This window comes from Eulemur rufifrons, chromosome 15 (genome assembly GCF_041146395.1).
Source record: "Eulemur rufifrons isolate Redbay chromosome 15, OSU_ERuf_1, whole genome shotgun sequence".
Classification (NCBI taxonomy): Eukaryota; Metazoa; Chordata; class Mammalia; order Primates; family Lemuridae; genus Eulemur; species Eulemur rufifrons.
The window spans coordinates 97,988,831-98,004,975 of NC_090997.1; the positions used below are offsets into that span (position 1 = coordinate 97,988,831).

The following is a 16,145-nucleotide window of genomic DNA, read 5'->3' on the forward strand; positions in this document are numbered from 1 at the left end:
TGGACCTGGCCAATGCCTTTTTCTCCACAGACACAGCTATGGACAGTCAAGACCAGTTTGCCTTCACTTGGGAAGGACAACAGCGGACATTTGTGGTGTTACTGCAAGGTCACCTCCACAGCCCAACCATATGTCATGGTTTGGTGGCACAGGATTTGGCCACATGGAGTCGGCCATCCTCAGTGTTTCTGTTTCATTACATTGATGATATAGTGTTAACCTCTGATTCCCTTACAGATCTAGAAGAAGCCACCACCAGTCTGTGAACCTCGTTGAAACAATAGGGTTGGGTGGTGAACGACTCCAAGGTCCAGGGCCCTGGCTTGTCAGTCAAATTCTTGGGTGTTGTCTGGTTGGGTAAGACAAAAGCAATTCCCAGGGCCATTATGGATAAGATTCAAGCCTTCTCCCAACCCAGTATGGTGAAACAGTTACAGGTGTTTGTGGGGCTTTTGGGGTATTGGTGTATATTTATTTCCCATTTGGCTCAACTGTTGCAGCCATTGCATTCATTGTATAAAAGGGGCAAAATAGGACTGGTCCCCAGAGGCAGAGGCCTCTTTTATGGCAGCCAAGAGGGCTATTGCACAGGCTCAGATGCTAGAAGTAGTAGACCGTTCACAGCTGTTTGACCTTGATGTGACAGTCAACTGAAGCAGGATGGGCTGGGGTTTGTGGCAACACCAGCATAACCAGTGGGTCCCTATTGGGTGTTTGGTCCCAAACTTGGAAGGGCCCCCAGGAACACTATTCCTTGGTGGAAAAGCAGCTGGTGGCTGTGTATGCCACCCTTCAGGCCCATGAAGCTCTAACTGGACAGTCTAAGGTACTAGTGCCCACCACCTGCCCCATAGCAGGATGGGTGAGGTCATGGATAACCAGCCCACAATCAGGGGTAGCCCAGACACCCACTCTGGCAAAGTAGGGAGCTTACTTGGAGTAACGAGCGAAATTCAACTCCAGCCCTTTAACTGCAGAGTTGCAGACAGTACTGGGTCCTGTTGAATTTGTGTCTGAAGCTGACCCTCAGACCATGGCAATACCTAGGGAAGAGAGCCCATACCTTGAAGGATGGGGTCCCCCTCCAGCGGAAGCCTGGTATATCGACAGATCCAGTCGTGGCCCCTTAGCCCAGTGGGCGGCAGTGGCTGTCCAGTTGGATCATGATGAAATTTGGTTTGAAACAGGGCAGGGGCAGAGCAGCCAATGGGCTGAATTGTGTGCCATGTGACTGTAGTCGTGTGCAAGGCGTCCCTTTTGCATGTCTGCACTGATAGCTGGGCCATGTTTAAGGACCTCACTGTCTGGTTACCTACATGAAAAGCCCAAGGTTGGCTAGTAGGGCACTGACCAGTATGGGTGACTTTATCTTTCCACTCATTCAACGGGAAGGTGCACTTGAGGTGCACATGGGGACGGCCATGTCCCGGGGAAGGTCCTCCCCACCTTTATTGAGAAGCCACATAACTGGGATGCTGTGTTCTCCCACTGGCACCGGGTAAAACGGACTCCACGGTAATTCTACCTGGCACCTATCTTTTCCCCTGGGGGTGGAGCCATTAAGGTAGAAACAGAAGTGAAAGCCCTAGCTGGGCACACGGCTCGGCCCCTGAATCAAACCCAGTGGGCCTTGACCCTCCTGGTGGGTGACGTCACCCAAATGAGGAAAGGGTTTTGCAAAACCGCATGGCCCTTGATCTCCTCACTGCAGCTCAAGGAGGCACACGTGCAGTCACACATACTGAATGTTGTGTATATACCTGATCACCAGGAGAACACCTCCTCTGCATTGGAGGAAGTTGATGACGAGGTACAGGCCGTCCAACAGTTAACTGGAGACCCACTACAGCAACGGTGGGAACGTCTCTCATCCTCCTGGCGTTGGACCCTTTTAGTGTTAGGAGCTACTGGCTGTGGTCTGGTGATACTGTGTTGTTCCCTGTATTGTTGTCGTGGCATTTGCACCCAAGGGGCCTCGCTATGGGCCCGTGTGTCGACCTCGAAACCTATTACCTAGGGGATGGAATGGAAGGGAAACTGCATTTGTATAGGCAACAGGTGTCTTAGGCCAAACTAAGATGACTGCTTCAGTGTTTTTTCCGGCCCAGTCCCCCTGGTTAGCTGGTCTTCTGGGGAGGTGTGAGTCAGCACACTCATGTAACCAAGGTGTTATCTCCTGTGAGAACCCATGTGATCGTCCTTTCCCATGCCATGTTGCCACTATTGTTCAGAACCGTATATGAGCGCTCGCCATGTTCTCGGCCATGTTTTTCTCTGCTGCTATATCCCCTGACAATAAAGAGCACGTCTCACCTACCTGCTGCCACTCGCCTTTTCTTCCAATTTCCGAAGCCTGCGCCGGAGCATGCGCCAGCCACAGAGCATCCTCCTCACAGTAGCTTGCAGTAGTCTCATCCCAAAGGAAATGATGCAGTGATTTTATTAACAAGGGTGGGGGCAAAATATGAATTACTGGTCTAATCACGTGCACAACAGGAGAAAACATTCAAGTCAGGTCAACACCCCTGCCCCGTGCATGTCTATGGTGGCAAAAAGGCAACACGAGGTTCGTGCTTTGCTAACATTCAAATGTCAAACAGATTTACTTACTAGAGCTCTTTGGGGAATGAAAAGTTATGTGTCAGTACATAAAGGTTAGCAAACTGAAATTTGGGAATGTTTGCGGTCCTTGGATCTGAGTAGGCAATGAGTGGTTGGCTTTCAGGGGAAAAAAGCAAAAATAAAAAACCCATAAAATAGACGCTAAAACTTCAGGTTTGGTGGGGAAAGAACTGAGAGAGAAGTAGAGTCAGAAAATGAACAAATAAATAGACTGAGAAAAACTTTAAAACTCTTGTTCTGAAGGGGATGATACCACCCCCTAGAGGCAGTTTTGGACAGCATGGGAGGTGCCCGTGACAGGTGGCCACCGCTTGCATGTAATCTGTGGGAGCACGCATGCTACACAACTCCTGCAGACTGGACCCCTCGATGCAAAGAGTTGTCTCCTGTCAGCGCAACTCTGAATTGTCCCACCAAATATTCGTGCAGATGGAAACCCAGTTTACAATCACAAATCTATAATTTCATTTTACATATAAACACGCAGGGAATTTTTAGCCCAGTTTTAATATGCTTTGGATTTATCAGGAATGTAGTTAGAGGATTCTATAAATGGAAGGAAGCCTGTACAGAAAAGTGATTATGAGCAAGGATGCCAGAGACAGACTGCTTTAATTTTCATCCCAGCTCTGCCATTATTAGCAGTGAACTAGAGTAACTAGCACATGACTTGCTTGTATGTAAAATGGGAACCACAGCACTCATCCCATGAAGTCATTAGGAAAGTATTGAGAACAATGTCAGGCACACAGCAAGCATTGTATGAGCAAAACCATTATAGACTCTCGTTTTGCCTAGAACTTCATCAAGAATGGACCACATTCTAGTAAATCATATTTCTGACATCAGTCCTATCCCTGGTATTGAATTGCCAAGGTAGCAGGCCTGTATTGGTCTGCATTGAGAGCTACCATGTTCACAGTGATTTTTCATATATTTATATTTGTATACACAAAGTATGTGCCTTGTTTCATTATCTCATTACATCTTGTAATATAGTCATGCTAGAGCATTTACATATTAAAATAATTATTTCATTACAAAATATTTTTATTTGTTTATATTTCAGTTAGGGTATCATATTGATGTGTATGTTTAGAGGCCGGATGTATTATCTCTTTGTTTCATTTCAGAATAGTAAACGAGTAGATGCTTTTACGTGTGAAGGTAAGTTTTATCATCCATGATTTCCATTTGATGATTGTAAAGTGGTGTTATAAAATATTTAGTATAAAAATGGGTGGGTATTGAGTTGGGTCTGGTAGAGTTAAAAAAACACTGTTTTAAAGTATCATGTGTTACTGCATCTTCATACGTTAACACACAGCCACCATTAAACCTGGAGCACTACTGAGGCAAGGCAGTGTCCATTCATTTCTAAGAAATCCATATCAAACTATTGTTTACATATTTCAATAGCAGAGGTTTACAAACTTTTTTTTTTTTTTACCAGCAATATGTCGTTCAAACACAATTCAGGAGAAAACCCCAAATAAAAATAAAAATGAAGCTGCGGAGGCTGACTGAAGGTAGAGGACCCCAGAAACTTCTCTGGCCGCCCCTGGGACTTCAGGGGACAGAGGCTGAAAAGCACCCATCTGTTGGGCACTGCCTACAGTGAAGACTGACTTCTGAAGATGCATTTTGAGGATGGCTATTCAATGCACAAGTGGCATTTTCTCCACACACACAAAAAAGGGCTAATCTGCCAGCCAAGGCCTCCACAGCGATTGAACTCATCACATAGCAGAACTACAAAACCACAGGGTCCTCCCCGACATCCTGGCGGCGAGAGGAAGTGCTGCCACCCCACTTCCCGGGCATAGAGCCAGCTTCTGCTCCCGGTAGGACGGGCAGCGCTGGCTCACCCCCTCTTACACAGCTCCCCTCATCACCAGGGCCCCGCACTAGACCTCCCCACCCTGCACCCCACCCTCACAGCGTGCCAAGCACCAGGTGACTCTCACGCGCCAGGCCTCTTCTGTCCAAGCACCCTCAGACCTCCCATGAAACACCCAGACCTTCGCTGCAGTTCCCTCAGACTGACAGGAAGACAGCCTGACTGAACGCAGTCATGCTGATACAGGAGTGTTTGCTAGCTCCTTTTAGCCTGCCAGAAGCATTTTAAAGGAAGATGTTTCCTAACGCCAGTGAATCTCTAATGGGTTGAACCCCAGGTAATTCAGCAAACTGCAGTGAACAATTCCAGCCATGTCAGAGAGTGTTTTAGAGCAGAGGATACTAGCTCTGCCCAGGAACATACCTTGAAAAATTCCCCTCATGTAAGTGTACTTTACACACACTTCTTCTCCTCCATTTCTAATCCATGAAATCCCAAAATGCCTGGGAGGGTTCATTTTGTTTTTTAACAATAGAGTCCTGCTCACAACAGCCATGGTGGTCACTTGCTAATCTGAAAACACCTTGAATGCTTTTTTCATCAGCTTTGTGTATGACACAAGACAGAAATATTTCAATTACATGTGACTAAGAGTAAGAAAAATATACAACTATATTTAAAACACTTAAATTAACAAGATAGTACTTTTCCATTCTAACAAAATATCATACATTCAGTTTAAACAAGAGTTAACATCCAGACACACTTTTTCAAAATACCTGATGTTAGTTGAAAATTAGTGACCACAAGGCTTTCCAAGATATCTCTAATTAATGAAGTGTGTACAATTTTAAAGCATTGTACATTCTTTTCTGGAAGATAGACATTGAACAGGTCAAAATGCAAACTGATGTATCTCTCATAAACTTAAATCTCGTTGCTTCACTTTTCTGAATGATACTTTGGCTGTCAGCAAATCTTATTGCTTCTTTCCCTTAAAGACAATAATATATAACAACAACGACACCCCTCACGAATAACCATAAACCTCTGTGAGTGTAATAAGCCCTATCAAAACACGTCCATGTGTTTCTGTATTAATTGACCTATACTGAGACTGTTAAGAAGAAGGGAATTATTCAAGTGTAACAGACCTACACTTAAACCTCTCCTGTGAAAGAGCATCAGACACTTGTCACATGTTATTTCAAAGTCAAAGCTGCTACACTTACAAATATGGTATGTAGCCTTAAAAATCAAAACAAAGATGTTGCCTCCACTGGCTTTTTCAGGTAGAGAAGTTGGACCACAAACCAACACATCTGTATGACAAGAGCCACCAATTTTAGCCCCCCTCCCCCCAAAAGGAACAATGCCACCAGTTCCTCACAATGACCATAACATTTCTGGCCACGATTCCAATTTACAGAGTGTGTCTCCATGTTCTGTCTCTGGGGAAGCAAGAAGAGAAGGCTCTACCCATTTCCCTCCTGTGCCCCCACAAGCCAGCACCCTAAGACCCTCTGCATTTGTTCCCATCCGATTATTTCAAACTTCCAAAAAGGGCAGTATACAACTTTCCAAAAAAAGAAAAAAAAACAACCAATGCATTCCATAATACTGTGGATGAAATCAGAGAGGCTGTCCGCTGCGAAGCAAGGCACTTGGGAGCAGGGGCCAGGCAGGAGCCCAGAGCGGCGCGGCTCTCAGTGAGTCAACAGCTTCAGCCGAGTAAACCAGCTGACCAGCAGGGACGGTTCTGTGGACGAGGACTTTGAGGCCGAGGAGACAGCTTTCTTTTTGGTCCCTTCCTCCTGGAACGGAATCGTGGCGCTGTTGTGGAGATCGGAATTGATGTAGCACCTGCTCCCTCGGATGTAGTCTGCACCTCGGACCAGATGCCGCTCCGTCGTGGGTCTGCAGAACCGGTACGGGGCAGAGGAGCTCTCTTCGATGATCGGAGGAATCCGCTCGTTACTGAAATACCGGCAAAGGGCATCTTCCCCTGTTTTCAGACAAAGCCCATAAGTCCATTAAAGTCACAATCCGCTGCACTACGGTGCTTTTCGGGGGACCCTCGGCTGGCCTACACTTCTGCCGCCACTCTCACAGCGGGCACTATGCCCTGCTTTCCAACCTGGATGGGCTACGAGACCTCGCACGTGGCCAAGCCCACCCCACGGGTGCTCAGAAAGCGGAAATGGGAGAGGTTCTTCATGCTTTAGGTTGTGTTAGCCCCTGAGAGGTAACGAAACGGCAGAGCAGACTCAGAGAGCCTGTACTTCTTAACTGGTGTAAGAATTTTCATAATTTCACTTGAAATCGTAAAACAATGACAGCAAGTCACATGATTCCCATCTGTCCTTGCTCATGCCTACAGCAGGAAGCACAGGGCACACTGTCACTCGGAATAAAGGGCAGGCACTATTCTCCTTTAGCATCTGGCGATCAAAGATTTTAACGCCCTACAGCGCTTGCAACATTCCTGAACATGGAAGAATGGTCCTACCCTAAATGCCAGGAGACCCCCTAGGATGGGGGGATGTTTAAGAAACTGACTAAAAATGAAAATTCAGGATACGTTGGCAACCTGTATTATTCTTTTGACCCAGAAATTCTACTCTCCAAAACGTGCAGAGATCTATGTATATGGATACTTGCAGAAAAATTTATAGTTGGGAGGAATAAAAGCAAATAATCTAAATTTCCAACTGTAGCAGACTAAATAGGTGCTACACAGCCATAAGATGGAATATTAATGCAGCTACATAAAATACATGGTCTAGATAATATTCACTTTACATAATGTTATTGAACATCTATTTCTTCCATTTTGCACATTTTTCTAATTGTATAAGTGTAAATACAGGAACAAACAGAAACCACACGAAACATTAACAATGATTATTTCTAGGTTACGGAAGCAGATTCCAGGTCAGTTTTATTTTCTCATGCCTTCCAGATGGTTTTCAATGTGTTTGTTTTGCTTTTGTAATCAAAGGGGAAAATTCACTTTTAAAAGGTACCCATTGTCAAAAAGCCACAAATTTGTATACATCTATTTATATGAAATGTCCAGAATAGGCAAATGCATAGACACAAAGTAGATCAATGACTGTCGGGGGCTGGGGAAGGAGGGAATTGGATGTGACTGCTGAAAGGTATGGGGTTTCTTTTTGGTGTGGTGAAAATGTTCTGGATTTAGTTAGTGGAGATTGATGCACAAATCTGTGAATATACTAAGAACCACCTAATTGTACACTTTAGAAGAGTGAACTTTATGCTATGAGTTATAACCCAATAAAGCTGTTATTTTTTTTAAAGTGGCCATGTGCAGATAGGTATCTTTTATTCTAAAATAATCATGCAGGAAAATTGTGGAAGGACGAGTGGGGTAGGGCACATAATTTTCCATTTCCCAATTTCACGCTCCTCAACCCCCACATTTCATCTCTCAATATATAAAAGAAACAAAAGGCTAAATCCAGGTTCATAAGAATGGCAATGAAGCTGCTAACGTTTCTAAGTCTAAACAAAGGACAGCCCTGCCACCTGCTGACTGCTCCACAGATATTCACATGTTAACCAAGGGTATCTTGAACCATACATAGGCACTTCGTCTCTTTCTCACTTCAGCATAACCCAGGTGATATGGGTACTTCAGTGACAAAATTTACCAAGTCCCTGGCAGATGTCAGGGGCTTATCCCTTTGCAAGGTTAGGCCTCCAGAATTTTTTTCTTCTCCCTTTTACTATCTAAAGCCTACTGTACTTTAACTTTTCACCTGCTCTTTGTTTCAACACTGCAAAAACAATGTTATAATGTTTTGCCAATGTTTATAATCAAGCGTTATTATCTGGCAAAAAAAAAAAAAGAATGTTTTCAAACATTTCCCTCAACACTAGTATAACAAGCAGTAACTTTGATTACAGGGTGAATTAAACACAAATTTCTTTTCAAATAGTAATTACTCTCTAACACAAGAAGGATCTGAAAGAAAAAAAATCCATGTTCCTGTTCATGGGAAATCAAACAGACTCCAATAATAATAGTCATAAAATTTAGGATAAGACTGTATAATGAATAATTTATTTCTCCTTGTTTAAAAATTAGGCCATTAACGTCTACAACCTTTTTATAACACACAAGGCTAACTAAGAGATTTACAATCACTAGTGAGGATTATGTAATTTTGCCATTCTAGAAATAAGTAGGATTTGAGAGACCTTCCTTCAGCCGTTCTGATTGTATAAAGGGGAAAATGGGACCCAGAGACATTAAGTACTCTATCTGGTTATTACAACACATTTAGGAATAGAACTGAAACTAAGGCCTGGGTCTTCTGACTCCCGTTTGGAGCCTTTGGGTTTGCTGATATTAAACGTACCTTTCCTGCCGTGACCTCGAGGTCTGGCAAAAGGGTCCACAATCCCCATCCAGTTCCCATCCGCAGGCATGGACAAGGGCCTGGGCTTGCCTTCAGAAGGACGAGAAGGAAGATGACAAGGTTGACAAGTTTGGGGACTTTAGAGAATCCTTCCCTTTATTTATAACTTAGATCCCACAATATCATACCCACTTAAGTAGAAGCAATAGCAAATTTTCAAATAAGCCAAGTATTTGAAAGCACTGTGTTTCCACAGCAAGCAGTTAGGACAGAGGCGTGCTAAACTTGAGTCTGCATCTAGGGAGCAAAGCAACTCCAAAGTTAAAGCCCAGGCACTGAAAGTTAAAACTGTAATATGATCTCACTCAGCTGGGCTTTGATGCCAGGCAGAGCAATGACTCAACAAGGCTTCACTTTAGGGAGATGAATAAAGGTCTCATACTTAGAATTTCATTGAGGTTTATGTTTTCCTCGGATTACCCTTAAAGTCTGCCAAATTCATCCAACAGTTCCAAATAAGGGGGGGGTGGGGAAGAGAAGTAAAAGCCAACTGCAGAACAAAGCAAACACTCGGGAAACTTACCATAAGATGGTGTTTTCTCTCTCATTTTTGTGGGCAGAATATTGGTTTCTACTGAATACCCAGGCAACTGATCGGAATCAGCGATGGTGAACCTTCGTCTCCGGCTCTCCTGGTCCAAGAAGGAATTCGGGGACTCCGAACCCTTAGGACCAGGCAGTGGTTGTTTACACTTACTGAATCCTCCATAAACAAAACTCCCATTCTCATCCCTGGAAGATAATGTGCAATAATTAAGTTACTTACAAAGATTCTCTCATCCTGAAGAATTACAGGAATCATGCTATGTCCAGCACACGCTGAGAAAATTTAAATTCTCCTTTGCCCCTGGAGGAAAAAGCATTCCTTTTTTCAACCCCAGTTGCCCCTCATATGCATACAGATCTTATTAAATAAGAACAACTACCATGATCCTATTAAATAAGAGTAAATGTAATTTTTTCCACACCTGTCTAAACAAATATAGCTTTGAAAAAATAGCTCTAGTTTTCCTGTGTTTCTCTCCTATAGTTTGAATCTCCTGTGTACTGCAGCAATCGCACAGTAAGGTATGATCTATCAAACCATTTTTCTCATGCCAAGAGTAGTATCTTTGCCAATATCCAGCAAGAAAAGACTCTTGATGTACAATGAAGTTGTTAGATTTGAAAATTATGTTAAAAAACACAAAGGGGCCTTTATAGTAACCAATGGAGAGTGACTCTTTTAGGCACTAAATACTACAGAAATCAGCAAAAGTGGGATCACCAATTGCATCCTAATTCTGTCAGTTAATAATAAAATTTAAAACTAATGTTGGCTGAGTCCAAGTGCCAGCTGGCTAAACTGTTTGCATTTAGTAAATTCCATTAGGCGATCAGTACAAAAACTACTAGACAAAATACAGAATCAACTGAGTCCCAAAGCAATCTAATGATCAGCCTTGCCTGTGTGTGGTATTCACAGGTGGGCCTGGCACTCCGCCTACCCCTCCCACCCAAGAATCTATCTCCTTCCACACCTTTAAACCCAGCGTATAATCCCCCCATTCACAAAGCTTTCATGACTCACTGCTCATTTCTCTGTAACTCGTTTGCATTTTTTATTCCTCAGAAAATATCCTTCATTAGTGGGGTGTGTGTGTGTGTGTGTGTGTGTGTTTACACGCATGCTCTCAAGAGCGTCTCCCCCACGTAGTTTAACCTAGTCCCCTCTCTCCCTCACTACCTGCATAACCCTTTTCTTGTCACTACTCCTGTGATCTCTCACTGAGGCCCAGACAACAATATTTCAGGTCGGGGGAGGGCATCTCCCTACAGTTTCTGACAGAACCATCCACACGGTGGTGGTTAGTAAAACTCTGTGCTGTCTATGTGCAGAGGCAACAACTAACTGCAGCTTCAAACACACCTAAGATCCGGTGAACCAGAATGCCCCCGGCCACTTGATGGAAATTCTCTCCGTGCCGTAGTAAGTTCTGAGTAAAGTGAGACTCAGGGAGAGGAAAGCGACATTAAATCCTCTCTGAACCCAACACAGAAGAAACATAGTAGAAGCAAATAGCTCAGCTTCAAACAAAAACAAATGAAAAACTCCAATACGAAGCAAAATGTCACTGTAATAAATTCAGCCTGAATTTTGTTCTATGAAATATTATAGCACAATTATGTATTTCTCAATTTCTTCTTGAATAGTTAAATCAAGACACCAGAAGTTCTCAGGGAACAAGCATGTTCTGTGTCAGACGGTAACTGCGGCCCACACTCAGGAAATGTATGCTGAATAAATGATCCGGGTTCTCTAATTTTATCAGCCTGTGTACATATGTGAATTGAAAAAAATAAGCCCAGATCACACCTAAATTATCTCCTACCCTTTATATACCACCCTTATTATACCATATAACATTTAAGACAGGCATGTAAAAAAACCTATCTTTAAGAGTTTATAATACACACACACACACATACATAAATAGGAAACATCCATACCTACGCTCACCTGGGGTGTTTTTAAGTCCTTTGAAGAACACACCTTTCTCAACAAAATCAAGCTGTAACTTTAATTAGTCTCACAGAAGTATTTACTATCTTCCTTCAGGGAGTTAAGTTAAAAGATGAATTTACCAGGGAGTTAATGAAACTTAAGCTGCAGGGTCCCAAAAACAGACCCTTCCAAGGCCTTAGGAGGAGGATATGCTTTTATAAATATTTCAGAAGTAAGAAATTTCTGTATTCTTTTCTTAAAGGGCCCCCTTCTCACCGAATTGTGTAGCTTCAAGCCCCATAAAACCTAGATCTACACCAACATTCCTGTAAAGTAAGGCTGATCACACTTTTTTTGCACTAAGTCTCTTTTTTTTGGAAATAATAGAAATTTCTTTTTCTATTTTTAATTATTATGGATACATAATATTATAGTTGTATATCTTTATAGGGTACATGTGATGTTTTGATACAGTCATACAATGTGAATTAATCAAATAGGGCAATTGAGGTATATATTGAGGTATGCATCACCTCAGGTATTCATCCTTTCTTTGTGTTAGGAACATTCCAATTCTAGTCTTTTAGTTATTTTAAAGTCTACCCTAACTTATTGTTGATTATAGTCACTTTGTTGTGCCATCAAATATTGCTCATTCTATCTAACCATGTTTTTGCACCCATTAACCATCCCCACTTTCTAATGACAGTTTCAAGATGCAGCCCTGTGATGGTGGAGTTCCACAACTTCCTCTCGCAAGATCCTCATGGTCTTTATGCCGCCATCTAGAATCTAAACGACAGGAGCCGAGTGTCAGAACGTACCGTGGGGAGTAGGGCACGGCTGGCGGGGGAGGAATGTACAGGTCCAGGATGGCCGGCTTCTCCTTCCGCAGCGAGGCGTCCATTGTGCTTTCGGGGGACTGGGTGGTCGTGGGCGGAGGCGAGGTCTGAAACAGGAGAAACACACGGCATGCGAAAGAGCACAGGTCAACTGGGAGATTATTCTCAGCACTCCTTCCCTGCCTGCAAACCAACACCGGCCTTGTGTGTGAACAGGGGCTGCGGCTGCTTAGAGCTGGAATAGTTCACTTCTATTCTTTGAAACACTCAGAATTAACTGAGGGTTCTGAAAGACTAGACACATGAGAAGCAGAGGCTCAGGAACCAAGGCTGTAATTCTATCTCTGAGCAAATCATATAAACACCAGTGCCTCAGTTTCCCCCTCTGTGATACTGACAGTACCTCTCATATAGAGGTGCAGTAGGGATTAGATGAGTTAGTTCATGAAAATCACTAGCAATGCTACCACTGACTGAGTGTGGCCTTGGAACTCTGTCTGGGTGGAATCCCGGCTAGATTTCTCATTAGCTGTGTATTGTCGAGCAAATACTCAACTTCTCTGTGCCTCATTTATAAAATGAGAATAAATAGGGGCAAGAATAGTACCAACACGGTGTGGCTGTGAGAATTAAGTGAGATAACACGTGTAAAGGGCTTGAGACACTGCTTTCACATAGTAAGTATACAACCTTATACTGTCTAATTTTGTGCTGTGTGTGTATATATATATATACATATATATTAATACACATACTCATATATACAAATCAGTTTTAAATATTTAAAATCCATACAGCTTAATTTTAATTTTCTTATGGTCTCAAAGTCCCTGGTTTTTACAATCTCGTATGAGACCCTCAATCTTATCTTTTCTACAGTCTAACAATGACAACAATGATAAACTTTCTCTGGTTGGTAAAGGAACAGCAAGAAAATCTTAGCGTCAAGGCATGAAACGTTTGGTGAAGGTGAGAACAGTGCTAGGACCTGGGTGGACATAAAAAGCCACGTGTAACCCCTGTCTAGCCCGGGTTGTGTAGGAAGATCTCCCAGAGGTGAGACTGTGAACTGGATTCCAAGCGCTGGGAGGGCTGAATAGCTGGTGTGAGGGAGCTAGGAGTGACTACCAGGAGATTCACAGGGTGACAACTCATGTTCAGGAGAAATACTGAGTCACAGAGAGACAGGAACACCTTTTCTATGCCAGAACAACACTAATGACGTGGAAAAGAACTAAAGAGCTCCCTTCCAGGAACAGTGGGCTTCCAGGCAGAGAGAACACTGAAGAATAAAGCCCAGAAAAGCACCAGAGCTGAGCAAGTCCACAGAGTATCTGTCTGCCAGAGTTTATATTCTGAAAACATCCTGGACACATCATGAGAACACTTGATCTCGAAGCTGAAGATGGCCTCTGCATCTTGATGGTGATCATCTCCCGTGTCACATGCAAAACTAGGTGTCTCCATCTCTCATCATCACCTCTTCCCCAAACTGCACAGCTGGTGGCACGTGGCAGGAAGATAGGCACAACCAGAGAAATGGGAAGAGTGTCCCTTCTTATGTGAATTTCCAGAAGTCAAGGGACTACTGCTAGCCTGCATGTGAAAATAACTTTCACTTACGGTCTGAACATACCCACAGGACTTTTCCTCTATCACCTCAAATTCAGTTTTGCTCAAAATACCTATCATCTCTTCCTTCCAATGGCTCTCCTGACTTTCTAATTTTTGTCACCACCCAAGTTCCCTGCCGCACTGGACACCTACTTCTCCCCTGCCTTGCTGGTCTTCCTCATCCTTATCTCAAAACCTAATAAGTGGCAGAGCTGGGACTTGAACTCAAGGGGTTTGACTCCGGGGCCCCCCTTGTGCCCACTAGGCTGTGCTGCTCCATGAGCTCCTCCGCTGCCTCCCCAGGGCCTTGGGCGTTGTCAGTCTTTCACTGAATCGCCCATCACCAGCCAGCAGGACCATGTCACCCCTCAGCTAGACATATGCGACAGCCTCCCATCTGGTGTTTCTGGTGTTTAAATATTATTACGGGCTAAATTTTGCCCCCCCCTTAAATTCATAAGTTCAAGTCCTAACCCCGCAGTACCCCAAAATGTGACTGCATTTGGAGAAAGGGCTTTTAAAGAGGTAATTAAGTTAAAATGCAGATCACTAGGGCAGGCTTAGTTGAATCTGACTGGTGTCCCTATAAGAAGAAAAGATTAGAACACAGTCACATGCAGAGGGAAGACCATGAAGATAGGCCTATTACCTGCAGGATGAAGCCCAAGCTCCTTAGCCTGGCACTCATGCAGGCCACTACACTGTCTCAGCCGGCCAACGTTCACATATTCCTTCAAGGCAAAGCCCTGCAAAACTCCTGAAATCATTTATGTCTCTTATTATAGGCCAACAGACTCGTCTAACTTTACCTTCCACCCTTGGCTCCTGGGAGACTGAGCTACCCATTCCTTGTGGTACGGGCTGTGGAGCCCACCTAGAGTCTCTACACCAGCCAGTACCACCCCCCAGCTGCTGGGAGTATCACTGCTGAAAGCTCACAGCTGCCCCTTCTCTCAAGAATGGCCCTCAGCTGACAGCTGCCTCTCCCAAACAGGGCCCCCAGAGCTTGCAGCTGAGTGGTTACACCAGGATCCTTCATCCTGTCCACCAGACCAAGGCTAGATGGCATCCTGACTGCCTTCCATTCCTCATTCTGCCGTCCTCCTTCCTTTACAAGTTCTACTGGAAGCACATGTCCTCAAAAATTGCTTTCACAAGAGTCTCTGTCTCAGACTCTGTTTCTAGGAAACCTTATCTAAGACACTGCTCTTCCCTGCTGGCAGTATAGCCATGTTTTGTGGGCAAGTGTGTTTAAAGAATAACATTCATCTCCTCTATGATACACACCCTCATTTGCCAACACAAACCCCACCTTCCCTTCCAGGCTCCAAAATGCTCCTACTTCATCAGGAAGATGTGCCCTCACCTACACAGTCCACACCTATTTCTCCTTCTTCAGAAGCCAACATTTATCCTATGCACCAATTACCTGGCAGACCTAGCATTTAGGTACTACATCAATTACCTATGAGAAATTAAGCACCTCTATGATATTATCACATTCTGAGAATTCCAAAAAAATAAAAACATGTTTAAATTTTATACCAATCAATGCAAACACAAGCAGCTGGGGTATGATCAATATGCTCAGTTATGGGCAATGATTTTTGGATATAACCCCAAAAGCATAGGTTAAAAAAAAAAAAAAAAAAAAGCAAAAACAGACAAATGGGATCATTTCAAACTAAAAAGCTTCTACACAGCAAATACAACAATCAACAGAGTGAAGAGACAACTTACAGAATGGGGGAAAATATTTAAAAATGTATATCTGATAAGAGGTTAATATTCAAAATACATAAGGAACTCAAACAACTCAATAACAAGAAAACAAGTAACCTGATTAAAAGATAGACAAAGGACCTGAATACACACTTCTCAAAAGACAACATACAGATGGCCAACAGGTATATGAACAAATGTTCAATATCACTAATTATCAGGGAAATGCAAATTAAAACCACAGTGAGATATCACCTCAAATCTGTTAGAATGACTATTACCAAAAAGACAAAAGATAAGTGTTGGTGAGGATGTGGAGAAAAGGGAATCCTTGCACACTGTTGGTGGGAATGTAAAGTAGTACAGCCATTTAGGAAAACAGCATAAAGGTTCCCCCCAAAATTAAAAATAGAACCACCATATGATCCAGCCATCCCACTACTGGGTATGTGTCTAAAGGAAATGAAATGAGTATGAAGAGATATCTGCACTTCCACATTCACTGCAGCATTATTCACAATAGCCAAGATATGGAATCAACCTAAATGTCCGTCAACAGATAAGTGAATAAA

The 16,145-nt window shown here is 43.3% G+C and overlaps 1 protein-coding gene across 3 annotated transcripts in view; it reads right to left on the minus strand.

Annotated features, from left to right (window-relative positions):
* Window positions 1–5,110: 5,110 nt before the first annotated feature.
* The window catches only part of CNKSR3 (CNKSR family member 3), a 91,215-nt gene continuing 80,180 nt past the window's right edge, over window positions 5,111–16,145 (minus strand). Inside the window, exons 7-10 of one of the 3 annotated variants that reach the window (XM_069487635.1) lie at window positions 12,220–12,344; window positions 9,434–9,642; window positions 8,851–8,940; window positions 5,111–6,467 (exon numbers count right to left, since the gene is read on the minus strand). In XM_069487635.1, the coding sequence (XP_069343736.1) occupies window positions 6,169–6,467; window positions 8,851–8,940; window positions 9,434–9,642; window positions 12,220–12,344 (723 nt within the window). In that variant the 3' untranslated portion in view covers window positions 5,111–6,168. The remainder of the gene's footprint in view (window positions 6,468–8,850; window positions 8,941–9,433; window positions 9,643–12,219; window positions 12,345–16,145) is intronic. The other 2 variants (XM_069487634.1, XM_069487632.1) reach the window with 2 other exon arrangements.